The sequence below is a fragment of the Trachurus trachurus genome (assembly GCF_905171665.1).
Source record: "Trachurus trachurus genome assembly, chromosome: 14".
In the NCBI taxonomy this organism is placed as follows: Eukaryota; Metazoa; Chordata; class Actinopteri; order Carangiformes; family Carangidae; genus Trachurus; species Trachurus trachurus.
The window spans coordinates 6,851,152-6,872,270 of NC_139903.1; the positions used below are offsets into that span (position 1 = coordinate 6,851,152).

General features: G+C 41.0%; 1 protein-coding gene across 2 annotated transcripts in view; it reads right to left on the reverse strand.

Annotated features, from left to right (window-relative positions):
• The window catches only part of gabrb2b (gamma-aminobutyric acid type A receptor subunit beta2b), a gene marked incomplete at both ends in the record, with an annotated part of 60,145 nt that overhangs the window by 7,806 nt on the left and 31,220 nt on the right, over positions 1-21,119 (reverse strand). For both annotated transcript variants that reach the window (XM_083986211.1, XM_083986212.1), the window contains 2 exons: positions 1,020-1,157; positions 12,176-12,258. In XM_083986211.1, the coding sequence (XP_083842337.1) occupies positions 1,020-1,157; positions 12,176-12,258 (221 nt within the window). The remainder of the gene's footprint in view (positions 1-1,019; positions 1,158-12,175; positions 12,259-21,119) is intronic.

Consider the following 21,119-nt stretch of genomic DNA (forward strand, 5'->3'; position numbering starts at 1 on the left):
AGTATTTATTATTCATAAGGGCAACAATGACATTGCCTCCATCCTTGGAGTGAAACATGACACTTCGATTGGATAAACGCCCGGCCACTTGTGCTGATGTTTGCATTTCTGCGTGACCCCCGAGTCGGCGTCTCCATATCTGAGTAGACGGCACGTTAAAAGGGAATCCCCACCCCCACCCCTAACTCCACCCCCCCGCCCCCCTCTCCCCACACGTCAGCCATATTTCTGCATTAGGTGATAAAATCAGGAAGACTGCAGGGACACACTTGGTTGATTTACAGCACACAAACACACACAGCCTACACATGGCACACAAACACTGTATATTCATCAGCAAACATTATGTTTTAATGGGGTTGTGTGACCCCTGCAGACAGGACGAGCTCTGATTGGTGGAGGGCCTCTTCGCAGTTTTTTTTTTTTTGTATTAATGTTTTTGCTCTTTACTCAATACAGTGGCAACTGTATTCAGCTCAACCACTGTCCCGCTTTACAATTGCTTGCTTGCATGACAAATTCATGAATATGAAAATGCCGAAGAAATGAATATTTCACAGCATCAGACAGCATCCTCTCTGTTTATTGCTGTTAAATAAGTCATGGTGTCTTTCTGTCTCCCAGGACAGCGCCTTCGTTCGAGGGTTTGTATGTGCGTTTGAACATTTACATAACATTTTTTCATTTTTTTTTGTATGCACACACAAGTGGATGCTGCTTTTCATATCAATAAGTGCAAACAGTGAAATGAGTCAATTTGTATGAGTTGCTGTATTGTCTTCCTTGCAGCAGTATAACGATAATAAAATGCAATATCCCTAAGTGGCAGAAAATAATTAAGGTTTTTTTTTTAATCGAAATAAAGGCGAAGTGTGAACTGAACATACATGCTTCAAGGTAATATTTATATGAGCTCAAATATTATTAGACTTCATCATATTGTGCTGCTGTTTGTGTGTTCAGTCTTGTACCATTTAAGACCAGAGATTCACACATCTGAGAGCGGGTCAGGGCCTCACCTGTGGAGAAGACGACGTTCTTAGAGATGAGCTTATGATCCACGATGGAGAACTGGGGCAGTTCGATCTTGTCCACCCCCGTCACGGCGTTGTGTCCGCCCCTCCAGTAGAACTCGATGTCATCTGTGGTGTAACCATCTGAGACAGAGCACAGGAATTACTTTGGACCGTTCATGCTGACGTATACTGTATAGTATATTCATAACCAAGTCCCATCTGGATCTGGTAGAGGACAGTTAATTAATCACTCAGCGTGATTAGATTGGTGTGAGTTGCCATTTTATAAATCATAATTTGATGCAAGATGCAGGAAATACTCACAAACTCCTCCTTAAATGTCCTTAAAAATATATTACCATTATATGACTTATGGCCACTATATCAACAGTTGATGTCACTTCCTGTTGTAGTGTTTCCACATCCAAGATCCTTGACTTCACCCTGTGAAGTGCGTCTTTTTTTTTCAGATTTGGTTCTGTTCGATCAATTTATTCCCCAATTACTCACATATACTGTACAGGAGGTGAAAGGCACGAGTTCATTGGACCAGACTGATGAGAATAAATGAAAGTCAATGGACCAATGGACTAATTGCCCCGACACTGTCAAGTTGCCACTGTGTCATAATTACTCACTTGAAGTTCATGTGGGTGGTTCGATGTATTTATTAATTTAATATTTCTTTGTGCTTTGCCACTTTTTTCAAGCACCAGCCTGAATTCTGTCACCTAGGACTGTTATTATTGTTTTATATTTAAAAATGATCCACTCGTTGGCTCTGCCCTCTTCTTCTTGACCCCTCACTCGTAATAATTCAACGTGAAACACTCAATGGTGAATTTTGTTAACTGTTTATTGTTAAACCTTGATTCCTGACCAACAGCCTGTTTCTAAGGTTTTACCACGTCCACTGCTGATGGACACATGCTGATGTCATGGCACTGAATTCTTTACAATAATTGAATTACTGTATGAACTGACAGTTAAACCTATGAATTATGAAATGCGGTCAAACATACAACTCTATAGAAACATCTTCCATATGTGACTGACTACATATATATGAGTCAACTTTATTATGTTTTGTCCCTCTGAGTGAGTAAATTATTAAAACCAAGAGCAAGAATGATTAAATAAGCAGCGCCTGGCCTCCGTTTTCACCACTAAAACCCAATAAAAACCCTGCAGAGGGGACAAGAAGCAAGTCCATTAATATTAATCTCAACCAAAGACCATGAAACTTGGCTCTTGCATAATCCACTGCCTACTGTCTGCTCTGGTGCAGTTGTCATGTCTGCTGACTTCAGGGCATAAGAGCGTTGGTCTCAGAGCGAGGAGAGGGAGGGAGGAGGAGCGAGGAGCGACCTGAGACAGCTGGGGTTAGAGGAGCAGCTCACCATTAAAAGCTCACTACAAAGCAATTAAAACAACTATTTGCAAAGTAACTCATTAAAAAGATGAAATAGTCAGAATTAGTGGAATAGGAACTTAAATGGCGGTTATAAGAATAATATTCTTCCTGTTTTTAAGCCTTAAAACATGAATGACATTATTTTCTTTCTATATCCACATTCAGTAGCTTTTACACTGTGGTGCAACACGCTGTATTCTGTACGTAGCGAGCTAGCGGTGCTTAGATCATGTCGGCGCTCTGACAGCTCGACACGGGTGTGTTGGAGTGTGAACTCGCTGCTCTGCGAAGGAGGAGGCCGAGACTCACAAACACACACTCTCTCTCCTGCCTACAAGACAAACACAACAGATTATTTTTAGTCTTTACAACATAAACTGATACAAAATCTCTCCTCGCCGTGCATGTGTAGCAATCCCACTGTACTGTAGGTAACAGCAGGAGGTGGATTAAACAACAATCGTTGATGTTTTTCCGGGATCTCAACATGCGACTTAATGATGATAATCATCAGTGGAGGCTGCAGCGTTCGCATGTTCTCTGCATCGGGGATTTGCATGTTGGTTTGTTTGTCGAGTTTTCCTGAGCGATTATTGTTGTTTCATTTGATTGCATGCGTGGAAGTTGACTTCTTTTTTTTTTCTTTTTTTTTTTGCATTAGTCTCCATGACCATTACTCTGCAGCATGATGATGGTGATGGTGATGGTGATGGGGAGGTTCAGCAGCGCCAGAAAGTGAATTAACATGTTTGATTTGCATGCTTATGAACTCTGTGTGTGTGTGTGTGTGTGTGTGTGTGTGTGTGTGTGTGTGTGTGTGTGTGTGTGTGTGTGTGTGTGTGTGTGTGTGTGTGTGTGTGTGTGTGTGTGTGTGTGTGTGTGTGTGTGTGGGATGGCGGTGATGATGGGGCCATGCGGGATGATGAATAAAATCATGTTTGACAGAACAATTTAGAGGGAACTCCCACGCTGTTTCATTGATTAGTGCATAAAATATAGAGCCGTTACATCACACCTCCTCCTCCTCCTCCTCTTCTTCCTCTCCTCTCCTCTCCCTCTTCTTTTCTCCTCAACTCTTCCTTCCTCTCTAACATGTTCTGTTTTTATCTCCCTTTCTCCCACCACGTTCTTTTTTTCCGTTTGATTACCTTCCTCTCCTCTCCTTCCTTCCTTCCTTCCTCTCTGTTATTTCTCTGTCATAACCACCATTATGTGTCCATCCATCTCTCACTCTACCTCCTTCCCCATTACTTCCCTCCCCGGCGCGTACCCCTGCTCTCTTTAATTAATACTTGTGTGACCTATTTAGTTGCTCTGAATTATTAAAGCAGACTCTTCAGTGGCTGCTTCCAACACCCTCACACTCTGACATCTCTTGTTCCTCTCGCTGAAAATGGACTTGGGCGCTCGCTGCAGTTTTTCTCTTCTTTCTCTCAAATATAATATAAAAACCAAAACTTAGTTTGGTGGGTCATTCAGAAAAAAACAAACACATCACAATCATCAGCTCATATCATATCAGAGGCAATGAATAAGATCTCAGAATTAATTCCAGTGCCTATGAGGTGAAATGAGATTAATGTTTTTTTTTTTCTCTCAGTCCCAAGAAAAGGAGAAAAAAAGAAAAGAAAAACCCTGGCAGCTGAAATTTGAACAAACTGCAGACGATTAAGTGCTTCTCCACTAAGTATAAGAGTGGGAAATTATATTAGTCGAGATGGGATCAAATAAAAGCAGGTCATGTGCAGAGGTAACTTCGTTTTAGCTACATTTCCTCAGTGATAAAACTGTGACTAAATCAGCTCAGGTTCAAAATGTAAATGTGGCTGATTGCATTGAGTTTCAGAGGATGAAACCTTGTTTTATGGCCGAGCTGATGGAGTTGTGTTTCCTCTTGTACACAGGATACAACCAAATGTAAGAGTGCAATTGCATTCACAGCAATCACTCTCCCCAGAGGATGAATCCTGTAATATACTATACTGTAGGTATCCCATGAGCTTTTCCTACATCTCAGGGCTCATTCACACATTCATAACGCCCAGTGTGTTTTTTGCAAACCTCACACATATCAGAGCCAGTTATTTGATCCAAGCCTCAGATATTCGATTGTCCAGCTACGACTCAATCCACTTAACCCCATTGTTTCTGCGTTACTGAGGCTGACTTCGCAATTTTTGTCCTGGCTTTGCTTTCATATTGATGTTATTACGTCACAGTGTTTTGCACAGATGGATCGCCCTGATGCTCATACTGCACCAAGTAGAGGAAAACTAGAGTATCTTCTTCTCTTGGTTGTCTAGGTTACATTCCCTGTGCATAATTCCCGGCGTGACTTCGGCCTTGTTCAGACTGCAGCCCAAATCTGATTTTTCTTGCAAATCTGATCTGCATGTGTCCATATTGCATGTGTGTGTTATCCACATGGATTTATATGGCAACAGGCTCCGCCCATAAAAGCAAACAAACAAACAGTGAACTGTGCTAGTTCACATCCCAAATCATGTGGAGCCACAGCGGAAAATAGTCAGCTCATTGCAAGAAGGCAACAGCAACCGAGGCGACTGCTGGGTTGTGTTGGCTTTCGTGCTGCCATCGCCGCTGGAACGACAGTGGAACGGGCCGTTTGGTACAAGCGGAGCAGCAATGCAATATGCAGAGCAGACGTTCCACATGATTTGTCGATGTCGGCCGTTTAACGTGCCGTCGTCAATACTGTTGTTTTTGTTCGTGTCGCGCTGCAAGTGACACAGATGGCTTTGCTTCGAAATCCTATTTGAGCAAAGGAGCCGTTCACACTGAAACTGATCTGTAGAAATCCAATCAGAATCGCATTTGAAACCACCTCTGTATGTGGTTTGAATGAAAATTGTAAAAATTGGATCTTAAGTGGGTTTTCAGACTGTCAAAAATCAAACAAGATACAATCTGGACATGCTAAAAATCTGATTTGGAGTGGCTGAACAAACCTTTGACCTTTGACCACTAAATCTAATCAGTTCATCCTTGACTTCTTATGAATGTTTGTGCCACATTTAAAAAACCAGTGGATGAACATACAACCCAAAGACAGTACTGTATTCCTGCAGCATGTGGACTGTGACCTGCTGTACTTCACCTGAGGGTTGCTGCTGAGCGTTTCTATCAACTATGAAATGATGGAATGAGAAAAAGGGAGTTAGCTCTTTGATTCCTCGGTGGCATCGGGCTTCTCTCGTGGACTCCAGAGTCTGGAGCGTTGGCAGGACAAAAATAAATGAAATTGTTCAGGATAGCATCAGAGGAGATAGCAATACAATACTACAGCTATTTAACTGGGACTCTGGCATATCTCCCTGCCCAAATCTGACTCTAGGCCTTTTTTTTATTTTTATCAAGCTTATGAAATAATGTCTCAGTTGATTTGTTTTAATGGGCAAAGAAGGATTTTGGAGAGAGATAAAACACTGGCTTTGATATTGCTCTGGGCAAAACATAATCAGGGATAACAAAGTTTTTTTTGTTTTTTGTTTTTGTTTTTGTTTGACTTCTAAACGATGCTCCGAAACATCACATACCTTTATTATTATCATTATTATATTAAAACTTTGGGAATAACACAGAGTTCATGATATGTTATAAAAATCATTGCCATTTTGGCAAAAAAAAGGCGTGTAAAATCACAAAAATCCTTTTATCCGCATCTTAAAATTAAAACGATGTCAGCCTCTCCAGGTTAATCAGATTTAATAGTTTTTAACCAAGATTTACATAAATCTAGGAAACACAAAGTGTGTAGGCGAATATGTAAATAATAATGAGCCCCACTCCCACCTGAACAACTGCCCCTCTGTAACTGCCCTGAGACGGCCACTCCTCTGTTAAATATGCCTCTGATGAATTTTTGATTCTGTGCATTTCAAAGCAACTTTAATGTTATTCCTGGAGTCCAATTAAAAAAAATGTCTTCAAAACTTTTTTTTTTGCGGTACACAGCGACCGCACCGCCCAGACCGGGACAGGAACATCTGAAGATAAAGATAAATAAATAAGCCGTGCAAAACCCAAGTGTAGCAACCATTCACATCCCAGAGGGTGTGTGTGTGTGTATGTGTGTATGTGTGTGTGTGCGGTTTCTAAAAATGGGCTCTGATGGGCAGAAATAGCGAGAGCAGAGTGAGAGATAGCGAGTGGAAGCGGCTCTGTCCATATGATGTGGATCGCTGGTGCAGAAAATATAACTATTAGCTGGTAAAGATGCTGTAATGAAATGATAGTCTCATTGTGAGTGCACGGAGACTGTGTGAAATAACAATCGTGGTCGTCCTCTCTCTCTCTTCTCTCTCAGTTTGCACACACAACTCAAAGCATGCGAGGGAAAGTTTGTCTTCATTTGTTCATTGTTTGATTTCAAAGCAGCTTCACATTAACCTACAGCCACATGTGCTAAAGCTAAAGCTAAAGCAGCTAATCAGGGCAGAAGCCGTCCTGTTTAACGGCTCAGTGACTTTACTCTTCACGATGATTTATTGAAAAGGTGCACAGCTGCTTTACTCGTGAATTCAGTGTTACATGTTTCACAAGAATCGGCTTCCTGTGATGGCAGCACTGCAGCGCTGTATATACAGCACTGTACATTATAAAACTGCATTACTGTAACAGTGACCCAGAGACGTCACGGGGCTTTAACCCTGTTAAATAATGCAGGCAACGGTATTTCCCTCACACTGAGGTAAAAATCTGGGGTGGCCGACGAAGCCCAGGTCCTGAATTACACATGAATTATAGAGATGCTGAGCAAGTAACAACAGAATAGATGCAAGGTGACAGGGCTTGGCTTGCAAGGTTATAAACCCAGCCCTCATTTACTACGACTGCGAGCGTGAAGCTGAGGTAGTGTGGTGTTAAAGCCACTCTTTTATTCCCTCATAATAGAAAAAGACCTTGGAGGAGGAACAGTATGACAGATAAGAAGAAGATCTGTATATTTCCTGTATTATATCGTGACATTAATTCATAGTAACTCTTATATTATTGTAGTAATGGCCCATGTTTACAACATTTTAACTGACCACACCCTGTGCTTTACAACCTCAGCTCATATCATTGCACAGATACTCGACAGTAACAGTTTTATTTTTCAGTCCAGTGTTCAAGTTAATTCTCCAATCTTCGGAGCGAGGTTATGCAAATAACACAACGCAAGCTCCAGCGAGCACATCTACCTGAGGCCCTTCAGAGACCTGTGCTCATATTTTACAGACTTTCTAATTCATTCATTTTCATCAAGCGCGCCCTCGAGGTGCCGTCTTCTTCTCAGGCTGTTTATTCTGAATGATTAATTTCTGGTGTCGAAATGTCAAACTTGTTTAAAATCATTGTTTCTGTGATGTTTTCTGTCTGAAGACTGATTCGTGTTTGTCGTTCCACGGGGGTTATGATCTGTCCAAAAACAGGTTTGAATCATTAGCTGTGAGTGGCGGGACACTGTACCTGGTAAATTCAGACATCAGCAGAAGTGAATTGAATTATGGGTAAAGGTGAGTCATGAAAATAAAAAATAAAAAATTGACTTGTTTTTAGGAAGGTAAATGACAAACTTCAGTCTCTTTATCTCAGAATAAGAGTGAGGATTTGTGAATGAACCAAACCTTTAGTCACAAGCTGCAGGGTTTTGATTTATTCCCCTCTCTCCCTCTCATTCATGACGCATGTTACAAACAGTGAGCATGTAGGATACAAGTCCTGTTGTGGTTATAGATAATAAATAATAGAGTTGTACAGTATCAGTGGAGAATTGGTGGAAACAAATAAACAAATCCATTTGATGGTGTTTTCTTCCGGCTCTGTGCAGCTGTAATCTCCAGTGTAGCCTGAGAAGTGTTTGTAGTATTTCTTCAAATACCTTTTATTCAACAGGGGACACAATTTGAAAGTTGGAAAATAAGGGGGGAAAAAAATCAAAATGATTAATACACTGTTGAATTTTTCATGTTTGGTAACTTGATGATTATAAATTTCTTGGAGGAATGAAAACAATACGGTGGCCTTATCTCTCGTTGCATAAAATAACTGTGCTGATACAGCAGCAGCTACTGTACAGAAACCGCTTGTTATTGCCTGATTAAAAGTTGGTAATTAAACCTGGGTCAGCAATTTCACTTTTGTCTAAAATAATTACCAAAGGTCATCGTGATTGGGATTAAAGTTGGATCCATAAGTGGAGGTTCTTGGACGTTATATTCCAACCTGTCAGCGCTCATTAAGTCACAGGCATCAGTCAGTCAGTGTCTCACTAACGAGGATATTAGGAAGCAGCAGAGCATCGAAACTCACTGGAAACAGGCCAGCACGTGGACAAAGAGCTGAGTGTCAAATTAAAGAAGGAGGCAGAGAGAGAGAGAGAGAGAGCTTTCCTTAAAGGGATACTTCACCCAAAATCGATAATTCACCAATTTTCTACTTTCTACCAACCCTTCCATGGCATGACGGTGAGAAGAAAATTGGTGAATTATCAATTTTGGGTGAAGTACCCCTTTAAACTGTCTTGGACTTGTTCTTTTTTGACTTGGTTTTTCGTCTGCCAACACACAAAACCACTGAAAACAACTCTGTAGTAAATGCTGTAGTACATATGCCATGCCACATGTTTACAAACTCCAATCATGATACGTTGAATAAATGTTGACTGGGAGTTGTGTCAGTCCACGTATGGTGATATAATGGACGCGTTTCAGGTGCAGTGTCTGATCGACCCGTTAGCAGTCCACTGCTGGCTCAGGTGATAGGTTAGAGAGATGTGGCTGTGACATCTTTTTTTTTTTTTTTTTTTTTTTTTTTTTTTTTTTACAAATGATGCGTTTTGGTTGTCATGAAAACGCTGGGGCGGCATTTTGAGATTTATCCACTCTGGGAAAAATACAGTTTTAGGGCTCCTGTGTGGATGAAACTACGAAACAAAAAAGTATTAAAGTATTATGATACTTTTATTCTTATGTTCTTTTTTTGTTTGTTTGTTTGTTGTTAAAGATAAAAGGGAAAAAAACAAAACAATAAAAGGGATCTGTGTGGACGGGCCCTGCAGAAGTAGAGAGCCATGAGTGGACAAGAGGAGAGTGAGAAGAAACAACCAGCAGACATCTCCTTCACACTGCTGCTACATGAGACCTTTAATGCTCACACAGGAAATAAAGAGCGACTTCGCTCACAGTCACAGCCACTGTCGCTTCTCTGCAGCCAGCGTGTTGTAAACTTGGTGGGAAAAGAGTCCTGTCACCAAATTAAAAGAGAAGGATGTGAGCTGGAGGAGCTGATGATGGTCGTGTTGTGAGGCAAACAGCCATCGTCCGTCTCCATCTGCCCCTCACTGGTCCACCATCAGCCCCCGAACTATGCTCAACTGGCAGATTAAATGGACACTGCACAGTGTGAGGTTATATTATTTGCAATTACAAGCCCTGCGCCATCTTTAACCAGAGGCATAGCAGATTCCCAATTAGTTTTGATTAAGGCATTGTTGCTTGTTTATCCCCTTCACTAAGAGAAACTGTTGAGTGTGTCGCAGTGTTAGCATGAAGGTCACACTGTTTCTGTACTTCCTTATTCTCTCTCTGCTCTGTCACTTCATCTGCAGCACTGGTGCTTTTAAATGGGTGATGCAGAAAATGAGGCACGAGGGTTTCTTTGCTTTTTCCTCTCATGAATAAGTGAAAAATACTTTTTTCCCCCTCATATAGAATACATCAGTTGTTTCTCCTGCAGAGTTAATTCTTTGCTTTTATGAGTAAACACATTTTTTCCATTGCAGATTATGAACTTAAAAAATGAGTAATGGAAACACATGACATCTTAAAATCTCAAAATTTTCAGACTATTCAACAAAGCAATGTTTGTCAAAATTCAAATCACAGCGTTTTTTCTCGTCGTGTCACCTGTCCCCAGGGAGTCAGCTCTGACTGGGAGACAGGCTGCTGCTGCAAATCTGTTGGCACATTTAACTGGAATGAGGAAAAACCAGCTTCATTTTCATGACATGACTCAACAGAAACACAAAGAGTTCTTTTTGTTTTGTCGACTTGTCTCAAACCTAAGGGGCAAAATGCCACCATTTAGGACTTTAATTGGAAACACTGGTTTCCTAGTTTCAGGTTCACTGGGAAGTTAAAAACAAGCGTATCTAAACCCTTGCATCCTTAACAACCTTTGCAGTACTGGGTTTTGGGTAAAGGGAGGTGATGTTGTGTCTGTGATGGACAGTTTGGATTTGATGGAGCTGTTGTACCTTCAGAGAAAGAACAGAGGCCTGTGTAGCTGCTGCCCTCAGGTGACCCTGTCACACCTGCAGAATAGCAGCTTTAATTGGTTCGCCCTCCTCCTGCTTCATTCAACCATTTGGCCTCACGGCTTATACATTAAAAAAAAGTTTCACATTGCACGTCTCCGTCACACTAATGCGCCACAGCTTGAGTTCAGTCCTCTCCCTGTCGGTGTTCTCTCTCTGCCTAGCGAGTTTCTTTTGGGCGATTCAACCAAACTCTGCCTGTCTGAGCCCAGATGGCCCCAATTATGGATATTGAACATATGTATAATGTGTATATTGGATGCAATGTTTGATATCAACAAACTGATTCTGTAATTCCCACAAAATCTGCAGTGCAGCAGAATCTCCTGTGTGCAAGCAGAACACACTCTGGTCCATTAGCTGCCTACCTTACAGTGGAGCCTTCATGCATTATTGTAACCACAGTGTAACAGGCTGCTGTACAAATGGTCTGTGTCTGGGAACAGGATGTTTTGTCAGGTGGTTATGGATCAGTGTGTTTCAGGTGTTGTTCTCACAGAAGGAGCAGAGAGGACGTTGCTGCAGTGGGTGATCATGGAGGTTTTTGGGATGAGATATATATGTCAAAATGGTCTTCGTCAGATTATCGGGCCTCTGCTGAACTTCAGCGTTTATCTTCCTGTATTGCACAATCTGGATCTTACAAAAACTCTTGAACAGCCTCCTTTGTTCCTCATGCTCTAGTTCCCTTTGTACTTGAGCACCAGCTGTAGACCTCCCAGCTGAGTTGCACAATTTAATGAAAACACCCTTTAGCCATCTCTATATGTTACACACATCTGCATGCGTTTGCAGTTATCCATTTGAGTTCTGACTGTAGTGTGCCAACATCTGGCAGAATATACTTCTTCTTTTTTTTTTTTTTTTTACTTATAAGTATCAGTTTGCATCAGGGCTGTCAGCTGTGTTGGCCATACAAGTTAATATGTAATAAGAGAACATTTATTGGAGAAATGTGGCTCTACTGCTTTAGGTATTTATATAGTAGATATCATTAGATTATCTTAAATGAAACTACAAAATCAGGTTTAGAAAAACAGAACTACCTTTCTTTCTTGGGACCAAATATTGAGACAATACATGATCTCAAGAGGAGAAAACTCAGAGCTGAGTGTATATTTAGGAGGAAAAAGAAGGTTTCTGCTTTACCTAGGGAAATACTGTGAATTGGATGGGAAGGATTATGTTATAAAATATTAAAATCCTGAGTAAATCCTTGTACAGCAGTAAAGGACAAATTGCTGGGGCCCAGTGACACATAGTTCCTGACAGTTGACTGAACAAAGCTGAAGCTACGCAAAGTCTGCATGTGTGTAGAGAGAAAAGGATGTATAGTTGAGAAGCTAGAATTCAAAGGTGAACAAAACCGCAACATTAAAAACGACAGGAGATGATAATCAATAAGAAAAGGAAGGAGGTACTCACAACTCTCTATCTCCAGCGTGCAGTTTTGCTCATCCAATGGATATCTCCTCAGATCCATCATACAAGCAGCAGTGGTTGTGATCCTGGAAAGATAAGACACAACGATTGTTGTAGAATCTGACAGGGAACTGTGTTTATTGTTTTCAGTGGAAATACATAAGATTTTTTATCTCTGTATGTCAATGAAGATAATACAAAAACTGACTGATCCAAGACGCCAGTGTAGCATCAGAAAGACATTGGACTGTAGCATTTCTAAAACTGGACAGACATTAAGTTTGGTTTGGAAATGAAAATTGGGATCATTTCAAAACCAAACATTGGCTAATTGACATTGTGACATTTAGCAGAGTTTTGGTCACGACCTGAACGTCTGTATTTTTACGTCAAACTGACATTGGCATGTGACATTTCGAGGATGTTGGATTTTGGCAGTTTGGCAACACGACAACATCACTGTCAAATGTCAGAAGTATTTCATGTCAAATTAAACTGTTTTTGTCACCAAACATGACAACCGACATTCAACCAAACAAATATAAAAGTCTGATAATGTTAATGGCCATCTGTAGACCTGCAGGGAGGTTGCAGAAACTATTTTAAAGTCTAAAGGATAGTAGTTGAACAATTTTTTGACCTTTTTTTTTTTTGGAGTGCGAAGTAAAACCTGTAATTTGGTCATTTTTGTTGACTTCTTAACTTTGAAGCCATCCTGAACTCTTTTTGTCTAACTTCTCCGATATTATTTATCTTCCTTTAGTCCATATTGGACCTTTGATCGAAAGAATAAAACATCTCTGGGCAGAAAAAGGTCGACCCTGTGAGAAAGCTCTGGCCTTGAGGCCCAGGAAAATGATCCTGGTCCTACTGTATACTCACTGTAGATCAATGATCAATGTATTATAATTAACAGCCTCTCTCTAAATGAGCACATGTGGCTGCAGGGGCTGCAGGCCTTCTTTCTAGGATTAGAAACCTGCATGTTTATGGTTTTAGAACAATAACCCTTCATTTCTGTAGCAAACGTTAAACGTTAATGACAAATATTGAATACAACATGTGAGTTCTCTGAATGTCCATAATACCCTGGGGCTCCCTCACTGATTGATAAAGTCTCAATGTTGATAGATGTTCATGTGTAAATGTACAATTCTCCCTCATTCAACCGAGCACACGGTCTCTGACGAACATTTATACCATCCATCCACATAAGCTTAAGTCACTAACTTCACAGCGCTTTAAATCTTCAAAAACTCCACAGGACGTTCACATGTGAAGGTTTGAGGTGGTTGTGGCACTGGGATCTCCATAGGGGATTACAGGGCAGGAGCTAATCCTGATGTCCCAGTTTTAGCATTGTTTGGATAATCCAGCGGCTCCTCTGTTGGTGGCCCCCCCTCAGATGTGAGTCACAGGGATCAAGGATCAGACGCTGTGGGTCGGTGGTAACCCCCGATAGGCCAGAGATAACAGACACATGTGGGATGAGCGCATTACAACCTGGTGTCATCAGACGATCGATAACCTTCACTTCAAGTCAAGATTATTGGTTATTTGAAGTGATACCTCCAGTGCTGCCATTGAGACTTGATGTTGAAAAAAAATATTGATATTTCAAGAAGATGTTAGAAGAGTTAGGTTTTTTAAAATTATACGGTTCTTGACTGTTCAAATGTAATAATTTTTCAAATAATAATATTTCAAAATCATATGGGATATTTAAAAACACAGATTAAGTTATGGTAAAGAATAAAAAAAAATACAAAATCCTTTAAATTGAAATCCCTATATTAAAGGGATAGTTCACCCTAGAATGATATTTCGCTCATTATCTACTCACCCTCATGTTGACTAAGGGCTGGAAGAATTTTCAGAGTCCACCGTCCCTTCTCTGAGTTACAGGGGGTCTTGGCGTAGCAGTGCATTTCAATGCAACGGTTGCAAAGGGACACCAGAGCTCTTCGTAAAAAAACACACACAAAAAAACATCCAAATACCTCCATGATGCTCGTATGTAATGTCCGTCTTGTGCTGAAGCCCCAAATTGCGTAATTGTCCCGAAAAAAAATAAATAAGTCTATATTTTAAGCTTGTTTGTAGCGGAAGCTTCTCGAAGCTCCTCTTCCTGGTCCGTCCAAATCTCGCGTGATTTGCGCCGGCGTCAGTGCGGTTACTGCGAATCACGCGAGATTTGGACGGACCAGGAAGAGGAGCTTCGAGAAGCTTCCGCTACAAACAAGCTTAAAATATAGACTTATTTAATTTTTTTCTGGACAATTACGCAATTTGGGGCTTCAGCACAAGACGGACATTACATACGAGCATCATGGAGGTATTTGGATGTTTTTTTGTGTGTGTTTTTTTACGAAGAGCTCTGGTGTCCCTTTGCAACCGTTGCATTGAAATGCACTGCTACGCCAAGACCCCCTGTAACTCAGAGAAGGGACGGTGGACTCTGAAAATTCTTCCAGCCCTTAGTCAACATGAGGGTGAGTAGATAATGAGCGAAATATCATTCTAGGGTGAACTATCCCTTTAAACTTAAATAGATTATTTTATTTGTCACAAATAAGTAACTGATTGTGGTTACTTGTCCGATAAAGGTCACTTTACAATCTCATGTTACCTCTCTTTGTGTTTCTTTTCTTCAGTGTCACAGAGATACAGTAAGTGTGACATTTCCCAAACTTTTTGTGAGTGTTAAAGTTTTAGTAAAGTCGTCCACCCTTCCCTCTTGTTGAGTGTAAAAAGTTGTCCGAGCAAACAGGAATAAAATAAATGGTGGGTGGTTCATGTTTCATGTTTGTCTGGAAGCTGGAGCTCTTAACCTCACAGGTCGGAGTTGACAGGTAGATGATGTATATGAGGCGCTGGCACAACTCCACACGAACACAGAGAACATAAGACAAAGGCCTCGATCTTTAAGCTAATGAAATTATCTCCCTTCTGCCTCTCAAGACACCACTGAAATTTAATGACTGTAGCATTATCATACATATAAATAAGAGAGCGACTGTTCCTTTGTTAACACTGTGTAAATCAAGGGAGTAGTTGTAGTTATTGTAAAGCATGGGACCGATGGAGGGGGACTCAAACACACGGCCGCTGTTTATTTCATCTCGACAGTGTTCATTAAGAAAGCTCTCAGAGTTATCGCCCAGCGGAGAAGTTTCATCCAAGAAGAAGTTGAAATGACAAATGTAAATCACATCCTCCTGTTACAGACTGAACTGGAGTCTAGCTATGAAATCAACTGGAGCTGACTCTATGGAGCATGCTGAGGAGGAGACTGATCAATAGAGCTGTAGATTATTATCTTCATTCAGCCGGTTTGGCCACGAGGGCGAGTGTATGGACAGATACAAGAGCTCTGAGGTGAATAGGACAGTGAAGCAGAGATCTGACTCCTGAGGCTTAACTACTTCATTTTCTCTCTTTTATCCAATAAAACATCAAGTGCTGTATTGTAAACTCCAGTTCAATACAGTCAGTGACAAGAGACACTTACTGTATATATAGTGCCTCAGCAAAGAAGAGACCAGGACTTTTATATTTCCTTATTCATGACTTATAACAGTTCATGACTTGATCTTAGATACTTTGAACTTAAATAACAAATGACTTAGAAAAGCAACAGCTATTTTTGAATTAAATTAAGCCATGGATTTTAAATAGTCTTTATAAAGTCCTCTGTCAGCTACAGTACTGTTGCATGTAAGGGAATGGAGGCCATCCTTTCTTCATCATATGATGGATTAAACCAGCATATTATAGGTCTTCACTGTACTGCCCCAAGAGAAGGAAGCTCTCATCCCCCAGTTGTAAGGTTTTGAATCAGATCTAGGACTTTTACCTCTCCTCGTGTATCTGGACAAAACTTTGTCCCATTCATTAAATTGTTTTTGAATTGGCTTATTTCTATTTGTAGGGTATAAAATGAATATAATAATTCAGATTCTTGAATTAAAATGTAGACATTAAATTAGCTTCCATCTTGCTAGGTTATCTTTAATTGTCTTTGTGTTGGTGAATAATTGCAGTTTATAAGATCCTTTGGTACTACAACCTATTTTTTAGGTTCCTCTGGTGGGCTGTAATTGTGTTTTACTGATAATGACCAAAATATTCAAATGCTTGCATTAGTTTACGTCGAGAATTTGTCGGTTGTGAATATGACTTTTTACTTCCTGGACCAGGTACTTGTACTGGTCCAATGAACTTTAATCAAAACTAATCAGTTTCTGGATTATTTATGGCTTCATTGGTCGTAGTCCTAATCTAATATTCTAAAAGAACAGCTCTAGCCTGATAAGTGCTTTTACTATAGCTCTGAACAACAGTTGCCAAAGAGCTAATATAGCCCCCACGTTGTCTTCTTTGTAAATGCATTTAGCCTTCCAATTGCTATCAAAACAAATAGACAGGGGTGGATCATAAAGGACAATAACAGCAGCCAGCCATGAGTCAGTAGATAAGGTTACGTTGTCCATCAGACTTTGTGAAGGGAACATAAGGACGAGGCTGTGAGTAATAGGCTGCCATTCTTTCCTTGGCTCTGGTCTTGTGTGAGAACTTGACTCCCACTGAGGGAGTTGCCACAGAGCAGCACAGCATGGTGGGTAATCGTCTAGGCACACCTGACAACATAGATAAATTTGTGCCAGTGGAGAGGCTCATCTTGAGTCCAATCCTCTGTGTTACACAGCAGAGATAATCACCCTTGTGTGTCTCTGTTGCCTCTATCGCTCTCCTTTTGCTCTGCACATTCCTCCCTCTCTCTCTCTGCCTCTCTCACTTTTCCATTATTCCTACCATCAGCCACTGGAATGCCAATCTTTTTTTCTTTTTTTGCATCTTATAATCTATGCATTTCTATACCCCAAGCACCATACAAGATTCATGCACTTGCATATTGGACAACAACTCAAAATATTGTGTGTGATATGATTGGCAGAAAGCTTTTAAAGTGATGATGCAGAAACACGACAGTGCACTTTTGCAAAGCTCCTTTCATTTCTCCTCCTTTCATATCCCATGCATGTCTGTAGATCATCTGTATGATGCCAAACAACTGCACAATTACAACCAGCAACTCTGCAATAAAACACCTCAGTAAAGCCACATTATCACTTGTTCTCATTCTACAGGACATGGGGGAGAATGAGCAGTAATGAGGAGTTTGATGGAGGTTGTAAGTTGAAGACAATGATCTGAGATGGGAAGAAAAAGACTCCCACACAGTGTCTAAATATCAGTGATCAAACCTTGATGTTATTGCACCTCAGTGTTCAAACACTATTGCCTTGTTTTGTTTGTTTGGTAGCTGCAGTAGATCCTGAATGAAACATTGGGAACAAACACTTTACAGTGTGTGCCCATTAAAGGGGCAGAAATCATTATATTGCTCAGTAATTGGCTTTAAAACCAAACGTCCACTTGAAGTGAAATGATAATTGTCCTCTGCAGAAAACCAGCAGCGCTGACTGTTTGCTCAAAGACCTCGTGTTGACATTCAGTACAAACCTCCCATCGCTTCTCCTAGCAACAGTCACATTAGTGTTTCTGTCTTTGACCAAGCTTTTTCGAACATTTCACTCAACATTTTGCTAAAGTTTTCTGTGTAGATGACGGCTAATTTTGTCACTTATGTCCTGTGGTCTGAGCAGATTTGCGTCTCTGTCTGTCTGCGGGAGTGAAATCAAGAGAAGATGGATGAGAGGGAATCTGAGGACAAAGGGCGTCAGTAGAGACAGAAGGGGGGGAGGTGGGGTCCATCACAGCAGCACCTTTTAATAACAATAAATGAGTTCAAAGGGAAGAGCTCTAACATTAACATTCTGCTTCATATTACACACCTCAGGGGTTTCCATCTCCCCCCCCCCCCCCCCCCCCCCCCCCTCCCTCCACCGTGAGACGGGAAGGTTGCTTGAGCCTAAGAGGTTTAGATGGATTCTCCTTTTCTTTCTCTGTCTTTGTCAGCGTGTGTTTCTCTCTGATGGATTTACTGCTGGTGATCGGCCTCTGTGGCTTCCAAGTGTTTAACCAAGGAGTAAATTGGCGGTTACTTCCTGGCAACTTTCTGATCTCTGTGTCAAGATGGAGTCAGAGGCGTAGTAACGAGAACCTGAGAGAGCCAGCGAGCGAGCGAGCGAGCCGAAGAAGGCAGAAGGCTTTGGACAGATCGTGAGAGGAAGGTGAAGGTTAAGCATGTTTGTGCGGGGGTTACACATTGGTGTGTTTGTGTTTGTGTTGTGTAGAGTGTGTAAAGCAGCTGTCTGGCTTTCTCCATTTACCCTCACACACTTCACCGCCTAATGTCCCGGCCAGTAAATGATGCACAGCCACATCTCCTGCTCAGTCTTCTTGGTGTCGCTCCCCGTTGCCTGGGTATACTGCCTGAGGACACTGCGCCAACCGCACCAACTGAGCCCCATATGTTGCATCACCTGCAGTGGCCCTCCAGATTTACCAGACGGTGCTCCAAGACTCGGTTCCTGGATGGATCAAACTTGTGAGGTCAAATCAGGGCCAAGTATCCTTAAGGGATTCAAGCAGTCACTGGAACCAAGGCCAAGCAAATGCATTGACTGTTGGTCACACCCTCGGAGCAGACAGTACTGAACTTGAGTTTATCTTCAGAAGCTAATCAACTTTTCTACCACTCTACTGTATGATTTACAACCCAGCGTTCCCTCAGCTGTATCAGTTAAAGGCCACATTCGTTACATTTGATGTTCATAAAATGATATATTTATGGTTTTAAGTAGCTAAAAACATCTCAGCGTTGTTTCGTATCTCCTCTCTCAGGCGCCTCTCAATGTTTTGTGTCCATCTCTGAGCCTCTCTTCTGATTGGCTGACCACACCAACAACAGGTGATGGATAATAGTCTTATAGCTTTGTAAAACATCACAAAGTTACTGGCTGTGTGCATACTTCTCTGTGGATTCACTGTTTTAGAATTAAAACAACAACTTTCACAGTATTTAGCACCGAGACCTGTTTTATAATTCTGTACAGCACTGGATCCCAGTAAGTTCAAATAACAGCTTAAAGAAGTCCAGCATTGAACATCATTATCATATTTTATTTGAATGGGCATTCAAACTAAATAAAAAAACACATTAAACAACATTAAAGGGATAGTTTAACATTTTGGCAATTTCGCCTATTGCCATAATCTCTATAGTCATAGCAGTAGGTTCATTACCTTTGATTATCGGTGCATGTTGTTTTGAGATCTGCAGGGCAGAGACGTGAGCTGCTCAGTGAACACAATGGAGGTGAACGGTACAGGTCCCCTGTCCCTCATCAAACTCATCAAATACACAATCCAACAACTCCAAAATGCTCTTGTGGACAAATTGTGACCTGCACATTCACCACGCTATGAAAAAATCATGTAACATTACAAGACAGAGTTATTTCGAGGCAAATGTAGCCGGAACTAAATTCCATCGCGTCTCTGCCCCACGGATCTCAAAATAACATGCACCGATGATCAAAGGTAATGAATCTACTGCTATGACTGTTGAACAATCCCTTTAAAGTGTACCGCCTATATGACATTTATACTGGGCACAGACGCCCCTGCATTAGATCTATAGTAACATTCTCAAAAGAGATATTCTGAACTACATTTATTTTAACTTTTATCCTCATCAAAGATCTGACTACCTCTCTCTCCCTTCGCCTGCAGTGCTGCACATCCAGAGACATAAAATGTACTTTGTGCCAGAGCTGCATTATCTGATATTTAAGATAATGACAGCGTTCGCAGAGCACTCATCCCCCACAGCAGCTGCTTCCCACCCACTGCCTCGCCACAAAACACAGGGAGTGGGATGCCCACAGAATCAAATCACTTGGCTGCTGTAATATTAGAAAACGTATTCAGCAGAAGTATTGTTTGTCATTATTGTCAGTCACTGTAAATGTTGTTTCTTTTTTCAACCTCCTATTGATCATTAAAGTCAGACTTTATTTCTGTTTTCTAATTTATCTACTTTATTATCAGTATAATAGTTTATTTCTGCAGCTCCACTGTCCTCATTAATCCCCAGTGACAAACACACAAGTCAGTTCAACAAATAACCAACAACCGTGATAAAGAACAGAGGCGACGCTCTCCCCCTGATGTGTTTTCTCTGGTTTAACCTGCCTAAAAATTACACAGCAGCACTTAATGGTCTTTGTTGACACTTCCTTTTACATCATCATTGCATTATTAATATTATTACTATAAATTTTTCCTGAAGTCAATCCCGACTATCTGCTGTTGTTCATCCTGCCCTTGAAACGGCGGCTTTACTTTTGATGATCAGTGTGTGGGCGGCTCAAACAACAACACTAGTTTGTCTGTGAATGCACAACCACCACACACACACACAGACACACACACAAAGAAAGAAAAGGGGTCTGTGCTGTTTTGCCTTTTCACACCCATAATGAATCTCTGGGATGAATTGGCAGTTCAATGGAAAATACAGTAAATGTGTGTGGCTTCCTCTATTATCAGCATCTATGGACTCACTGCATCCAATTACTTTTCCAATAAACGGCCTCAATGGAAAGATTCTCCTGTTCACAATGCATCCTGCTGTTTGTGTGTATACAAATAATGTTCCGCACTGTTTCCTTATTAAAGTACGTTTACAGGACTTTTGGTGACAGATGAACTATTGACTCTGGAGATGCGCAGATTATTATTTGCTGCAGCACAGGTCGGAGGAGGTGGAAGCAGCGACTCATGTTTTATCAGACTCACCTTGTAACTTCAGAATAAGTCATAACGCGTAGAAAAATAATAAAATCTCTAGTTTCTGTTGAGCAGAAATAAAGTGGTTTCTTTAACTATTCATTAGGTCTGGTCTGGGGTTGTTTAATGAAATTACATTGCTCTCTACAAATTCTGATAAAGCGCTTTCACAGCCCGGGTCAAAATT